The 15,966-nt window shown below is 47.2% G+C and overlaps 1 protein-coding gene across 1 annotated transcript in view; it reads right to left on the reverse strand.

Annotated features, from left to right (window-relative positions):
- Nucleotides 1-3,748: 3,748 nt before the first annotated feature.
- Nucleotides 3,749-15,966, reverse strand: part of LOC149334264 (cytochrome P450 4c3-like) — a 61,520-nt gene continuing 49,302 nt past the window's right edge. The window contains exons 12-13 of the mRNA XM_089555098.1: nucleotides 7,935-8,114; nucleotides 3,749-4,431 (exon numbers count right to left, since the gene is read on the reverse strand). Coding sequence (XP_089411224.1) covers nucleotides 4,274-4,431; nucleotides 7,935-8,114 — 338 coding nt within the window. The 3' untranslated portion in view covers nucleotides 3,749-4,273. The remainder of the gene's footprint in view (nucleotides 4,432-7,934; nucleotides 8,115-15,966) is intronic.

Here is a 15,966-nt window from a genome sequence, read left to right on the forward strand (position 1 = left end):
AAAGCTTCAAAGCAAGGAGTCCATATCGATAATATTCGACCGATAACTCTAACATAAAATTTGCTGAAGGTCATGCACTGCCGCATATCAAACCATGTTTCAGAAGTCAACGCATTGAGTGCTGCCCAGATTGGCTTTCACCGCGGATGCTCAATATGGTCTGCCCATGTCAATTAAGAGAGCGGAATCTGCCTTGCTGTGCGCTACAACACAGTATAAGCTTTCGTGACGCTTCACATGGCTAAAGCATACGACCGTGTTGAACATTCGATCTTTCTCACCAATTTTTCATTACTACATCCGCCGTACTACATTTATGCGTAGATGCGTGAGTTTTTAACAGGACGGCAGTTCTTTTGCACTGCTGGCTGCTTCACTTCAGACACCTCTGCCGAGACTAGAGGTAGAGGGCTACAAGGTTGTGTACTTTAGCCACTTCTTTCCAATATGCTGATGTGTGATATACCCGTACACCCTGACGTTACAGTTTGTTTGAGCCTTCTTTGCCTCTGCAACACACATTCATGTCATATATTGTTCTCTCCAGGTTTACGTCAGTGCACTCGAGGTTTGGCTTGATAACATTAATTTGGTATTAAATGTGTAGAAAAGCAACGTGTTAGTTTTTCAATCTAACAATCCTTTTGTAGGTGTTCTTACTAGGCCATTGAGCCTCCTTTGAGGCCGTGAACTGCGAGCTCCCAGTTCGCGCGGCCGTTCTCACGGCGGCGCAGTGGAAATGCGAATGAGGACACGACACAGAACAGGACGATTTGCCCGGAGCCAAACGTTTATTGGGTTCTCCCAAAATCGCTGGATGCTTGATCTTCGACCCTTTCCGTCTCGCTTGGTTGTACGGCTTAGAGGGCAAAATGACGACAACAAAGAGGGAAAAAGGAAGTCGTCCTCTCGCTGTCGCGGCTCGCTCTTTTCTGCTTTCAGCCGCAGCTGGTCCCCGCCGATCTCGGCGTACTTGCCCGTAGTCTCTTTCGGCCTATCAGCGACCGCTTCGGCGGGGCCTGGCGGTGCGCGCTTGCGACCAGTTTAAGGAAGAGAGCAGCGCAACGCTCTCAAGCGGACCATCTGGTTGCCCACACGTGAGGAGGGGGGAAAGCAACTGCTTTCCCCCGTCTCCACGGCGCTCCTCGCTGGCCGGGGAGGATACGGCATTCCGGAATTCCCACTTTTTATATCTCTTTACACCGCTCGGACAACATACCACAGGTGGAATCTTTGAAGTATCTAGGCGTTATTTATGATGGCAGTATGAACTGGCGGTTGTACTTCAAGACTAATGTTGAGAAAGGTAAGCATGCACTAGGTAGGCTGCTATGAATAAGTAATAGGGAATTTGGCATAAGCAGCGAAACGCTCGTACTTCTTTACAAAGCCCATGTCAAATCCATTTTAGAATTTGGTGCATACTCTTCTCTGGCTCCCCTGCATACAAGCTTCGTCCGTTGCTCCCGTTAAAAAGGCGCGCAATGCGCCTCTGCGTGGGTCTCCCTTATTCAGTTTTCACCGGAATGTGTACCTGCAGGTGCTCGTATTCCTGACCTTAACTCCCGTTCCCACCTTTTAACTGTCAGGGATTTCTTGCGGGCATTCGAGTATGCTCCTGGTGTAGGCTACACATATTTTTGTCTTTCACCCGGCTCTCCTCCTCACACATCATTGGCCAAGGTTCCGCCTCCCTCAGGTTGGTTTCACTCAAAACCTTTTACGAACATTGGTGCGGATCCCAGTTTTGTACGTATAGTAGGGTTACCCAACGTCCGATGTGGATATTTCTTTTGATTAGGTTTTCCCACCTAATGCGAAGCATCTGCCTGCCAGGGCACAAAATGGTCTCCTCTCTTATCACTTTGGTAACTTCCCACACCCCACTTGGATTGCTACTGATGCGTCCTAGGCTGGTCAGAAGGCAGCGGTTGGTATTTTTTCAGGGTCTCCCTCTTGGAGCTTTTCGGTTCGAGTCTTGGATTACACACCCATATGTCTGGCGGATTTTATGGCTGTTGGGCTGGCTGCTTTGAAAATTCCCTTCAATTTTTTTCTGGCGATGGTCCTCAGATTGTCTCTCTGTTTTGTTGGTGCTGGAGTCCACACGGGACGCACTTTTCAGCCGCTCACTAAAGTATTTTATTCCTGGATGAGTAGAAAAGTTGAGCTTCGTTTGGATTCTAGGCCACTGAGGTATTTTTCAGAACGATGTAGCAGACTTCTTGGCAAAATTAGCTCTCAATGCACATGTCGTCTGTAGCCTCCGTAACCATATCCTTTTCGGAATGTCTCGTTTTCAGTGTTTTCAGTATATAACCACACGTGCAACGATCACTTGTTGTCTACCGTTCGCTAACAACATCTCATGTACCCATGGAAAGTTCGTGCGTCCATATCCCGGCAGTGTGCGGTAGCGATGCCTCTAATGCGGTGCAGTATACCCCGCTTAAATGTTTACTTATGCAGATGTGCGTTCAGTCCCAAAGACTTTTGGGCGGCTTGCGGAGAAATAGAAACATTGGAGCATTTCCTACTCTCTTGCCAGAGGATTGCACATCAGAGAAGAATGCTTCTTGAAATTCCCAATACAAGGCTAGGACTCAATTTGCTGTTCCTGCTTATCTCCACCGGTGCTAGAGCCAGAGGTTTTGCATTGCATAAAGTTTGCCAATACCTCTACAATCACATAATAGCTGACGGCAGATTCCCTTGCTAATGGTATGCAAAGTTTTCGGATTTAAAAAAGATCTTTCAGCAATATTATTATATTCAGTTCTCTAATCCTCTCTCCCGTTGATATTTTATTATTGTATTTTTTTAATTTCCTCATTAATTATTCCGATTTATGACCCAAAGAAAACACATTTCCATGGCACCAGTTTACCCTCTTCTTTTGTCTCTCCTCACTGAACCCTAACCTATCGCCTATTGTGGGTATTTTCCACGTCACTAAGGCAATGACCTTGGCCTCGGCCAGACTCGGCCGCAGCAGCTCTCTTCGGCAAGGCTTCTAATGAACGTGGCCGCGCTCGCCTCTTAGGCAACCTAAAAACATACCTGCAAAAACTCGTCCACGTCAGGTTGGTTGAGTCAGAAACACGCCAATGTTGCCCGTTACTTGCACAAGTATGTCTCGCGGCATTATCGCACTGTTGGACTGAGATTGACAAATGGCGGAGCAGAAATAAGAAAATTAAATGCGAAAATTAAAAACAATTAGAAAATGAAATGCATCTTTAGAAAATACGGCCCTAGGAAGGTCGTACCACCTATTAGTCTTAAAGACGGTGGCAGCCGTACGTGGGTTCGTGCTAAGGCATTTGGCTACTCAATGCGTCCCCATCTTCACCAGTTTTCTGCATGATAATGATGATGATAGCTGGTTGTCAATTCTCTGCAAACAGGCGGATATGTACGCAGGATATAGAGTGAATGTACAGAAGCAAAACTGGGCAGAGAACGAGGAGATGGTGTTAATGGCTGTTTCGCGGCTGAAGAAGCCTCCTTCACAAGTCCATTTTTGCAACTCGACAGCACGTCCGGCTTCACAGAGCGCTTTTCGGTTTTCATGCACTGGGTTAAGATGTTTATTTTCTTTGTGTTGGTCGGCAGGCTCAGTGTTTCTCTCTGTTTTACCTCCCTATCGATATCTCTCTAACGTATGTCATGTGCTATCTAACGCATAGAAAAAAAAAGGAGTGCTCTCCGAACGAAGTAAAGGTACAGATATCATAACACTACGCCGTTTCTTTTCGAAGCGAAGATATTTTTATTCGGCTACTTATCGCTAGATAAACGCACGAGATTCTTTGAACACCTGACGTTTCGTGCATGTGGGCGTCGTTTTTTGGCAACTGTGCGCTCACACAAATTTTAGACAAATGAAATAGCCGCCTTTATCGGACAGGGCTTGTGCCTTGTACTCCTTGAGTGCACGTTGCACTTCCGCCCCTGTTCCTTTACCCCCCACATGCGTCATCTAAACAAAAAAAATTTTAAAGCCACCTCGTGCCCACGAGAATCGGTTTTAAGAATAGAAGTAAGGGGCTCGAGAGCGGCTAGTACATCTACAAGATATTTACTATCGAAATGGTTACGAGGAATATGATAAAATAAATCTTGTTGAGTTTCGCGTACACAAAGGAGGAAGGGAGAAGGTGCCGTTAGTATCGGCTTGGTGATTGTCAGTTCTTGCGTTCTCAAAGAAAATCAGTAACTTAGCCAACAGCAACTTCCATACGCCTTTCGAAGGCTGCCTTCGGCCGTGGCGTCAACGCGGCGTGAACTTGATCCTGAGACCCGTTGCAGGCCGCAACACCAATACCAATGAGAGCGCCACCTGGTCCCGCTGATCAAGGGACTCGACACGAAAGCGACGGAGGATGTTGGCCACCACGATCTTCTCCTCGGCCAGCGCGAACTTCTGACCTGAAACACGCCCAAGAAAAAAATGCAACGTAACAATGGCACTGATCTCGAATATGTACGTAAAGCAACGGAGAATGTTTACGACATTCGAATCGTTGCGAAAGCACGGATTTTTGTTTCGTAGAAAACGGTGATGAGCGGGCAGTGTTGCGGCACGGAACGCTCGTGCTACGCGAACGGACGATTTTTGTCGGGTTGGTACACATAGGATTAGTGCTTACACACTAATATCTGATATGGAATAAAGAACCGCCGCAAGAGCTAGTTTTACCTCGGAGTCCTTGTCCGGACAAACACTGTCTCCGGGGACACCCAGTTTGTGAAAGAAATTACACCATGTGCTTGGCGCAGGATGGTCTGTGTTGCTTATGTGCCATAAAAACCAATACGATACATTACAATACACGGCAATTTCGCTAACAAAGAACATGTTTCTGTTGAGTACAAGACTGAACAGAACTGAAGTACAGACCTTTCTGGGAATAAAATGACCCTTCCTCAAGGTAAGTAGCATGGACTTGCGCACGGCAAGAAACCAACTTCGTTAAGCATACATGTGGGGTCTCTTTTGATTTCGCACGATCATTTACCATGACTGCCGTATTCGGTGAGTGCTCCAGCGTGAATTCTGCATTGATACTAGTAGTGACGCTGTCTTTCATTCCTTCCAGTATCCCTTTCCTCATTTCTTGATTGAGGTGTCAACGCGGATGTCAGATAGTAGCTGCGGCATTATTTTCCTGCAAACCAATTTTTCTGAAAAAAGCGTTTTTCATTCAACTCCCATTTCCCTGCGCCAAACGCGGCCGTCATGCTAAAGACCCTCAGTTAGCCGAAATTACTCCGCAGCCCTTTGCTACTGCCTCTCTTTTTCTCTCTTTTTCTTTCACTCTGTCATTCATCTCCGTTATCAAAGTGCAGTTCTGGCGTGCTTGAAGAGTGAGGCAGTTACAGTGTCATCGCTTCCCTCGTAACCAATTTATTATTCCCTGCTATTTTCACATCATACTTCTTCACTAGCATGCACTCTTGCTACGTGCTGCGTAAAAACTAAGATACACCGACGCAAGTCCATGTTGGGCGCAGCAAATGTGCATCGAGGTGACTTAAACGGATGACGCTACGCGAAATACACTACGTAACGAGGCAACGTGCCAGTAACAGGTGTTGGTGCTTAGGTGCGTTTCAGCGCCGGAGTCCTTATTCGGTACCTCATAGGTTGCCTTGCAAATACCACTTTCCTTAAGCAAACACTGAGGGCCAATGGAACTTGTCGTCAGTGCCCTCAATACATAAATCAAAGATTATTAAGCAAGAAAATAGCACAAAATAACATGCAGTTGTCACCAACACCGGCCGATTTCGAAAGTAAATTGCGACCGTCGACACCTATTTCTGGGTGCGAATCCAGGAGTCAAAGCTACAGCGCTAATAATTTAAAATAGAGGCAATCCGTCTTTCTTCGTAAAGGTGGTGCTAGTTAGACTCGACTATCGGGAAGGGTTTCGACCGCCAATTTCTACGCAATAAATACGTCTTTTGCTGCTGGAGATTCGTGAACCCAGTCGGAAAGAAGCAGGGCATCAATTTTTACTGAGAACAACAATAGGATTACGCTATGCTCATTGTCCCAGTAAACAACAAAAGCCGGTCTAGATTGGCTTGACGCGTTCTGCAGTTACAGCTTGTGAAACATGTGGTTTCAAGCAGGTCGCCGAATTTGCTGATCGCTCGACAGGGACTGTGCACCCGATCCCATTGTCGTTCGGTGAGCTGTATATAGGGTTGACGGTGCAACTGATAAACACGCGGGTTAATAAAGAACGCGTTTAGAGTCTCTAAAAGCGCCCGTATGAGCGCAAATTGCCGTGAATTGAGCTTCCCTCCTCTTTCGGCGCAGCCTGGGAATGCAATCCTCAATCGCATGATCTGCTTGGGCTTGCACGGGTGCGCATCAGAAGGGAACACGGCTGTGGCGACCAATTAAACACTAGCTGCATGTAATCTGACGTAATACTGGGATCAAGTCAGGCACTAAATGTCGCTTTCATTGATGTGAAATCAAAGTCCAGCCGCGTATTAGACGCTGGAGGAGTTAAATCCGACCAGACAATTTTGTTTTCTTGCTATAAACAGCACGAAACGGCACGCAGAACAATGTAAGCAGACAAGGACACGGCACTGACACAGGCGAAAATTTAATGCAGGAGTCTGGCATGATATACACAGCAATGTAGGTAATAAAACGTGGCTCAAGTTAACTGGAAAGGCGTGGCTAGGTAATCGATATGCGGTCACTGTTATCGTACACGCTCGGCCAGATATGTCAGCTCTTCTTTATTTGTCTGTAGTACTGAGGATGTGCTTCCACAATTTTCCCCATTTTTTGAAATCACAATTGCTTTAGTAACCTCCCTAGTCGCATTATCTTTGTGCTTCCCAATGGCGCGTTCGTATAGCGTTTGCAGTCCCTACAATGGGGACCAAATTGGCACGTAGTGCGGAAGCACTACTTCAGGACGTCTAACCGGCTCATCGAGCTCATGTATCTCATCGAGCTCATCGAGCTGAAGCTTGACCTTGAGGGCGACCTTAGTGAAATGGTCATTAAATAAATGAAACATATATTGCAGCGACTGGAATTCGACATCCACATCGTCGTCTTCAGCATCTAATAGTACTATTGAGCTAATAGCTTAGCCGGACGTGCCTATGACCCAGCAAAGCAAAACCGAGAGCGAATGAAACTAAACTCATGCTTTCGCACCTCTACTCGTTCCACCTAGGTTAAACCCCTGCCACGCTTTCCGCATCGCCATTCTTTGGATCAGTTCTTCATTAAAGCACCTGTCTGTTTTCCTTATGTTAATCGTTTGCCAAGGATAGTGGCACACAGTGCACAACCTCTGCTCTACAGGGTTCAAAGGGATCGCGATGATTTATGGCGCATCCCAGTGCCTATAGCTCAACAAAGTTATCTTGCGTTCAAGTTACATGGTAGAAGACAACAATTACAACGATTACATTGGCAGTCTTTTTGAGATTGTAACTGAAGCGCTGCATGTATGAAGTAGTGAGTCTTCTTATATTTTTTTGTTCACCGATCTGTAAGAATACTTGTCCTGTTCTTCTTTAGAGTTGTGGCGGCCGCATTGGACCACAACAGTGGTTAGTAACCTGCGGCTAAACGGCGCGAGGATTGGTTATTAAACGGTGGCTAAGAAGGGCAAGGCATGAGTTTTGAATCGCATTCCTGAAGCAGAAGCTTACGATGTCCCTAAGCAAATCGAAACCGGTGGTTCCATTTGGGATTAACACTTATTAGCTCCGGACTCATAACACCAGCAGGCATGATGTTGTGAGAAAATGAGGTTGAGGCGCGTGAACCGCATGATACCTTTATTGAGAGCTTCATGCATTTAAGCTGGTGCCTTAGTCAATGAGCAGAATTGTTAATTGGCACCTCGATATGAGAAAGCCAAGAGCTTGAGTGCGCCACCTACCGATGCAGTTCCTCGGTCCGGCCGAGAAAGGTACGTAGGCGTACGGGTGGCGTCCCTTGGCGTTCTCCGGGAAGAAGCGCTCAGGGTGGAACTCCTCGGGCTTTGGAAATACTTCTGGATCCCGGTGCAGAAAGTACGTGGCTATCTGGACGATGGAGCCCTTTGGAAGCGTTGTTCCGCCTGGAAACACGAAAACAGCCACTTGGGGGGTCATGTTTGCAAACAGAAGGTATAGCCAGGCCAGTGTAAAAGGAAAAAAGGGATATGTTGTCGTTTGTCGTTGGTGGTGGTCCCTTTAAAGGACAAGGAAGCTCGCTCAATCGCTAAAGCACCTCTGGAGGAACCAGCTGCGTTGGCTCAATGGCTATGGCGAGATCCAAGATGGCAGGTTTAATCCCTGTAGCGAAGGCCGTATTTGCATGGCACCGTAATGCAAAAACAACTTTTGTGCTATGTGGTGTCATCGTGCTTTCAAGAACCCCGGTTGGTCTAATTTAATCAATAGCCCTCCACTATGCAGCTCCTCATAGCGCATCTGTCATATCTGGGCATTATATAGCTTCGAATATAATTTTTACGCTTTCGGATTACTAGAATCAAACAGAGCTATGCACAATATCAGGAAATTTTTAAACAAACAAATTATTTGAACCTCTTTCTAGACTTCTCAGGTCAGAAATCTCGTGGTCTGTACAGTACTTCTAGCTAGTTCAGTTAAAACTTTTAGGTTTGCGTTGCGCTTGTTTTGAACGGACATGTTTGAACATCTTATGATGTGTTTTTCCCGGCGACTTTCTATTTCGCGCGCACCACATTAATTCTGAAAAGCATAGATATCAATCGGTTGAAAACACATCAAGGATATTGTTCATATTTCCGCTCCAATTCACGTAACCAGCTTTTTCCTATGGTTGTTTGTGGTTGTCTACAGCAAGCTCTCATTAACTTAATAGATTCGCGTCAGGTGTGCAGTGCCAGAGGTCAAATTATTCGAATTCATTTCTATTTAACACGTTCGGTATTGGAGACAGCATTAGATGAGACGGCCATGTAGATCGTATTGAGATCGACGTTGTGAAGACATTTGATAAAGCTCGTCACGTTTCTTGTTTTTCGGTCACGGAGAATGCAAATATTGGTGTTGGTTTACTTAGGGGTATTGGGCAATATTATAAGTAGCCGTATACGAGGCTCAAACATATTCCACTGACATCATCTGTTCCCGGAGAATGTCCGTGGTCGCCTGTCTTGTTTGCCCTTTATTTTGTACTTCCCTCAGTATTATCAGCCCCGTAGGTATCAATTCCGGCAGGTATTATCAACCCCGTAGTTAGGTAGGTATGTTTTCTCTATGGCTAAACATAAAATTAAAACTTTAGCCTAAACAGATGGCGTCGCCCTCTCTTTTGTGGACTTCAGACTTTACATTTCACTAAACGGTTCTGAAAAGTACTAGGTGTACCTCTTAAATTAGATATATTCAAAGAAATTTGGTTGCCCCGTTGGGGCGCGAGGCGAATGAATTTTGGTGGCGTAAGCTGGGACTGTAGCATCATTCTGTACCTTGAGTCCATCTGCACCAGGTTCGCAAAGTAGGGCCTACTGGGATTGTAAGGGATCGGTGGTGCGCGCAGGGTCTTTAGGACCGGTCATACTTTCTCAGCACCCTGCCACTGCAGTCTTCCCTAGACCCCCCCTCCCCCCCCCCCCCCCCCCCCCCCCCCGGCGGGAGGGGCGGCAAGGAGCGCTCAAAGCGAAGTTTTTTTTCTCGGAACGATGCGGCCGTGCGGGTGTTCCTCGCCCTCTGGGGCCGATTCGCGCCGGCTGTGGAAAGAGCGGTGAGAGCTGTTGCACTGACGGAGCTGCCTCACGCCGACCACCCCTGGACACCGGATGCGACACAAACTTGCGAAGAACGTCTTATTCGGAAGGTCTGCAGACCTCCTAAAGATTAAAGGTGCCCTGAAGGGGAATCTGAATTCGTATTTTTACCGGCGGAACTCGGTCTACACATTCCGAGCGATCTAGCAAATTTCAAATTTGCCCTGTGCGGCCGATTTCCCTAATTTAAATCCGACTAAACGTCCCGGTTCCCACTTTTTTTTTTTTTAATTCTCCGCAGACGGTGGGAGGAGTCGACCAACCTTCCAGCCAGTCTCGTGGCGGCTTGCCACTCTGCCATCCGCTGAGTGAAACGTAGTGATCGGCGAAACCAAAGAGACCACGCGTATTTTTATTTCCGTGGGCCTAATTTGCAGCTCTGGAGTCTCTGACCAGATCTGTTCATTCACGAAAACCTAAAGAGCACAATAAAAGCGAAAGCAAAACCGCCGCGCCACTGCCTGAAAGGCACTTCATGCGTTTCGACTTCTCCCACCGCCTGCGGGGAATACAAAATAAAGGCGGGAGCAGAACGTCAATTCGATTTAAATTAAAGAAATCGGCCGCACATTTCAATAGTTTGAAGTTTCTAAGAATGCTCAGAACGTGTAGATCCAGTTCCCGCGTGAAAAAGAGGAATTCAGATTCCTCTTCAGTGCACCTTGAAGCACTGCCGGACGGAACGGTATCAGGTGCTGTTGACGAGGGGGACTTTTTGGCCAGATTTGAATGACGCTACTGACCGGATGTCGGTGAGGCGCTGGCTAGTAAACAGCCTTGGGGAAGCTGAGTCGCCTGGGAACGAGGGTTCGAGCTTGCAGTTGCTCACTGCGGTGACGGCCCGTTTAAGCCCTATAATCCCCAATTCCGAGACGACGCCAAGGTCGAGGGTCGTCGGGGAAACCGATTGCACGTGCTGGCACGACTGTGTGTTTGTGGCTCAGTGGTAAGGCGCCCGTCTGCCAAGCCGTAGTGCCCGGGTTCGAACCAGACCGCGGCGGCCGCGTTTCGCGGCCGCGTTTCGATGAAGGCGAAACGCAAGAGGCGCTCGTGTGCTGTGCGATGTCAGTGCATGTTAAAGATCCCCAGGTGGTCGAAATTATTCCGGAAACCTCCACTACGGCACCTCTTTCTCTCTTTCTTCTTTCATTCCTTACCTTCCTTCCCTTACGGCGCGGTTCAGGTGTCCGCCGAGATGTGTGAGACAGATACTGCGCCATTTCCTTTCCTCAAAAACCAATTTTAATTTGGTTCTGCTTTTATTTTGCGAGGGAGTGGGAGCTTTAGCTTACGGCAGCTGGAGGGCTGGACATGTTCTTGATGAACCAATCATGTTAAGAGTGTAACATGATTAGATGCCACCAAATGTGGGCCGGGCATTTAGGTCTTTAAAACTGGGCCCCAGAGCCGGAAATGGGTTTTGGGCTACTGTCAGATGTTATGCATCTTCAGCTATGGTGAGTAGGGGCGTCCCCCTAGTGTTAGCCAGTTCAACCTCTTGTTGTTTCATCTTTTTGCTGCTTAACATGTCTCTAGTGCCTAAACTTGTATGCAATGTAAATTCCTGTAAAAAAAACTTCATGCACTCTCTTAATCCCTGCACTTTAACTTTAAGATAACCTTCAGTCTTCAAGTGAATCAACCGTCCCTGGCGGGGCACCTCTGGTGCAATAAAGAAAAATAACCTGAACTTTACTACTATTCACAAATATTGCCTAAGAAACTGGTTGGGAACTCTCACTATTTTCTCGGTTACAGGCCTGCCACATCTTCTTGGTTCCATTTTTGCAATGCTTGTCTATGTCCTCCAATAGACGATATGCGAAATGCGCAGCGCCATCTCTCGACGCTCCGAGAACTAAGTCCTCCATGTTGGCACGGTACAGAAAACGAAACCGCTGCCCAGCGTTCGGTTAAAACGGCTGCGCTTCGTTTGAAAAGTAAAATGCCGATGCAGTGTTGCGCTACCCTCTCCACTGTGAAAAGACACTACGATGCGTGCCAGAACTAGGTGCGTTCCAGCTTTTTGCTTTTCTATTTTTTTACTCCGTCCCAACGTTTTAGTAACACAAAACTCCATGCGAGGTATCATGTGTCAGCACGCGGATCAGTGCGCAGCTTTCGCTTTCTGCGCTGATTTTTGACAAATCTCTCGAGGTGATTTGCGTTTAAATTAAGATAAGGACCACAGCCTTTGTTGTCTCTGACAAAATTAGAAGCCGATTTCGTGCATTTATCAACTCCCCGGTCGGGCGTGAATATATATAGACGCATACTTGAACAACGTAATAGAGAAGGTAATTTTTTTGAGCGGGCCAATCGCTCGTGCCGTGGCGAAATAAGTTCACTCGAAGAACCATATGCCGATTACTGCTTAGTTTGCTACGTGTTCAGTTAAGTTTTTCCCGCGTTCAATTAGTTTTAGAAGGGCGAGCAAACTCTCTGGACCATACGCATATGAAGCAATACACCCTACGTATAAAAACTGAGGTGCGAATGCTTTATTTCTTGAGTATTCCTATACCTCCCATATCTGCGGCGACGAAAATCTAAAAAAAAAGAAGCGAATAATATAGCTACTTTATTATGAAGGAGGGACGCATTTCTAAGCTAGAAAGTTCGTGCAACAGTGTTCTGAAAACGCTTTAGGCCATCAGATTTTATTATCGTTGTGGCAAGCTTCAACAGCTTGCTTCGCAACAAAGCCATTTGTCCAAGTTTGGGAGTAAGCTAATTAAGTTTCGGAAGCAACCGAACATGCTAATTTCGCCCCTGCACACACAACTTGGCCAGCGTATCGAGTCCGTGCAGGCACCTACAGCTGTACGCTCTTTCTCTAATCAAGCCGCCGCGGTAGCTCAGTGCTTATCTGAAAGAAAAAAAAACTGCGTCTTTGCTTAGATTTTGAATTATATATGCCCACTTTCCTCTTGGTAATATCGATTGACAATATCGCAATACTCGCTTCAACTGCGTCTTAAGAAAGACGCGGTTTCAACGAATTGCGGCGAAAATCAACCGACGCCGGGCTCTGAAACGGTGACGTTGAAAACCGCAGATGCGCATTGCACATTACAGTAAAGGAATCGAATTACGCAGCTGGTCGAGGGTCTTGTGTGATTATACCGCAATGCACGAAGCTCCTGGCATCGGCGCGAATGAAAGTTCGCACTATCACAGAAGTTTGTCAACACACGTGCGCACTCACCGCAAAATAACCGCTCGCTACCCTACCAGATGAATTCACGTCCATCTGGGAATAAAATAGCCATGATAATGCGTGATGCTTGAACTGGCGCTTTAATGCGAGCATTAAAACGACAACAGCACACGGTCACGGTTCGACTTTCCAACCCACTTTCGAGTGCCGATTATTGCGATCATCAGCGCCAGACTTCAAGCGAAGCTGAGGACGCGGTAGGAGTAAGCTGGCGCTTATTGAAAGCACCTACATTTAGTCAAAGATTAGCTGTGAAAACAACGCAGCAGCTGAAGCTTGCCTGTTGAAATTCCACTCGCAAGAAGAAAGTACGCATAGCAAACGATGCACCAGCTCGACGAGCTCGACCGCGCCAAGATGGAAACCGGAAGTTCTGGGCGCGGTGTTGCCAGACCGCCAAGCAATTTCGCATAACGTCTATTGCGAGGAAGAAGGTCCGGGTAAGGCAGAGGACATTCGCAACCTTCGCGTGGCGCTCTTAAGGGAATGCCGAGGGCAGACAACCTGTTTTTCTCCAGTGGTGTAGGCCTTGTTCACGTCTTTTGCATCAACTTGTATCGAGTTTTATTTTTCAAATTGACAAGCCTCTCCTTTTTAGATGTTGTGCTTTATCGGCGTCTTTGCGCTCATTTGTCCTACCTTTTCACGCCGGCCTCTGAGGGAACTCTGTGGCAATTCTTTAAGGAAGTTATTGACATCCTCAATTTTATCACTACTGTAAGGTATCGGTAGTGCACGTGGGGTCATTGGGGCCGGTCGTTCTTTCTCAGCACCCCGCCGCTGCCGTCTTCAATGGACACCCCCCCCCCCCCTCCGCGACGGGACGGACGGATGCGCGCGCGCCGGTGAGGCGCCGACTAAACAGCCCTGGGAAGGCTAAGTCGCCTTGGAACGCAGGTCCAAGCTTGCAGTGGCAGTACAGCGGTAACTGCCCGCTTAAACCCGATAATCCCCAATTCCGAGACGACGCCAAGGTCGGGGGGTCATTGGGGAAACCGACGTCACGTGCTCGCGCGAATGTGTTTTGTGTTTGTGTTTACTTTTATTTTGGAGGGAGAGAATGTTCTACCCCGCACATGCTGGCGCTGGCTGGCACGACTGTGCGTTGGTGTTTGTTTTTATTTTTATTTTGCAATGGAGAGGGTGTTTGGCCCTACGGAGGCTACAGGGCGGGCCATGCTCTCGATGAGCCAGTCGTATGAAGAGTGTAGCATGATTGGGAGCTACCAAATGTAGGCTGGGCCTTTAGGGCTTTAAAATCGGGCCCCGGAGCCGGAGAAAGGGTTCTGAGCTAAGGTCAGGTGCTATGCATCTTCGGCTATGCCGAGTAGGGGCCTCCCCTAGTGTTAGCCAGTTCCACCTTTTGTCGTTTTGTATCTTTGTTGCTTAATGTGTCTCCAGTGCCTAACTTGTATATGCTGTAAATATCTGTATATAAATCTTCAAGTACTCCCTTTATCCCTGCATCGTAACTCATCGCAAGACCGTCGCTGACGGGGCACCCCTGGTGCGAAGAAAAGCTTCAGTCTTCCAGTTAAACAAACCGTCTCTCGCGGGGCACCCCTGGTGCAAGGAAGGAAGATAAAGAACTTGTGAAATTTACTACTACCTTTCTTTTTTTACAGCTGACCTGAATAGACTGTGCAGAAGGCAGCTGACTTGCTGAGTCTTTTCTCCTTATACATTTGCGTTGGCAGCCTTGGTTTCTTTTGATGCGTGATTCTATATTCTTCTGGGATGTAATAAAATGAACGCTTAAGAAGGAGATTGAAATGACACCGTGCAGTATTAGATTTTTGCCTCTTGCAGAAAACTGTGCCTCGTCTTGTGGTCTCTCTGTCTTCATGGGAATAATCAGTTAGTGGGAGAGCTGTATGAGGAATTGACATGCCGTATCACCACGATTCCCGAAATATATTCTGATTTTTCCCTTTGCGAGCAATTTTTCGATAAAAGAAAGAAAAAAGTGGCAGTGTTGGAGCGTAGAGAAACTGGGTAGACGTGCGAAAGCATGCATTTAGCCTTGTTGGCTCATAGTTTTGGTTTGTTGGGTCGCCGGAACATCCTGCCATATTAGTCCGACCGTAGTATTAGGTGATGAAGACGACGATGAGTAATGCAAAGCGCGAAAGTGTGTTGCAGTGCAACGTGAAGCGTGATCGGCTGCGGCGATAGCATAGCGCTCTCATGCACTGGACAGCAAAGCGCATTTGCTCGCGCCGCCGCTGTTGCGACTACTCGTCGCGGCAGTATTTTATTTGTTAACTGATGATTTGCAAAGGTCACCCTCGAGCTTTAGACAAACATGGTGAGCCGGTTAGACGTCGTAAAGTAGTGCTTTCACAGTAACATAAGTGCGCCGATAGCGCAGTCGTCTAATGAAGCAGACAGCGATCCTGGTCTTTTCGCATCGCCGTCGGTTCAAATCCCGCTCAATTCCGCAAGTATGATTATCTGTTTTTCTGCTCTATCGGTGGATGCTCCTCAACACACGGCCGCCGCCGGGTTCTTGTTCGCGAAACGTTCCAATGCTAACGCATTAGTGAAAAGCTTTTAAAACTTGAGAACGAGATCTGCAAGGTCTATAAAGTTTTACTTTTTTCCCGTCTTGGTTCTGCCCATAAGTAGTTTTACCAGTGCAGGATCCCAGCTTCATATATTTAAAACCAAACAGCTCTCCTCGAATAAAAGCTGTGAAACTTGCTTGATGAGAACAAGTGCGGAAGCTCGACCCCCTCGGCGACGGCCCCATTTCAATGGGAGCAAAACGCTTGGACACGCGCGTTCATAGATTGCTGTTCACTTTAAAGATAAAACATCTTTTGGTGGAAGTAGTTTCCGCCCCCCCCCCCCCCCCCCTCCCTTTTAGGGTGAGTCTGGAAGTAGCTTTGAAACGTGAAACTATATTCATGGATAAATAAATTCTTCCTT

The sequence above is a fragment of the Amblyomma mixtum genome, chromosome 8 (assembly GCF_055824585.1).
Source record: "Amblyomma mixtum isolate Tamu chromosome 8, ASM5582458v1, whole genome shotgun sequence".
NCBI lineage: Eukaryota > Metazoa > Arthropoda > Arachnida > Ixodida > Ixodidae > Amblyomma > Amblyomma mixtum.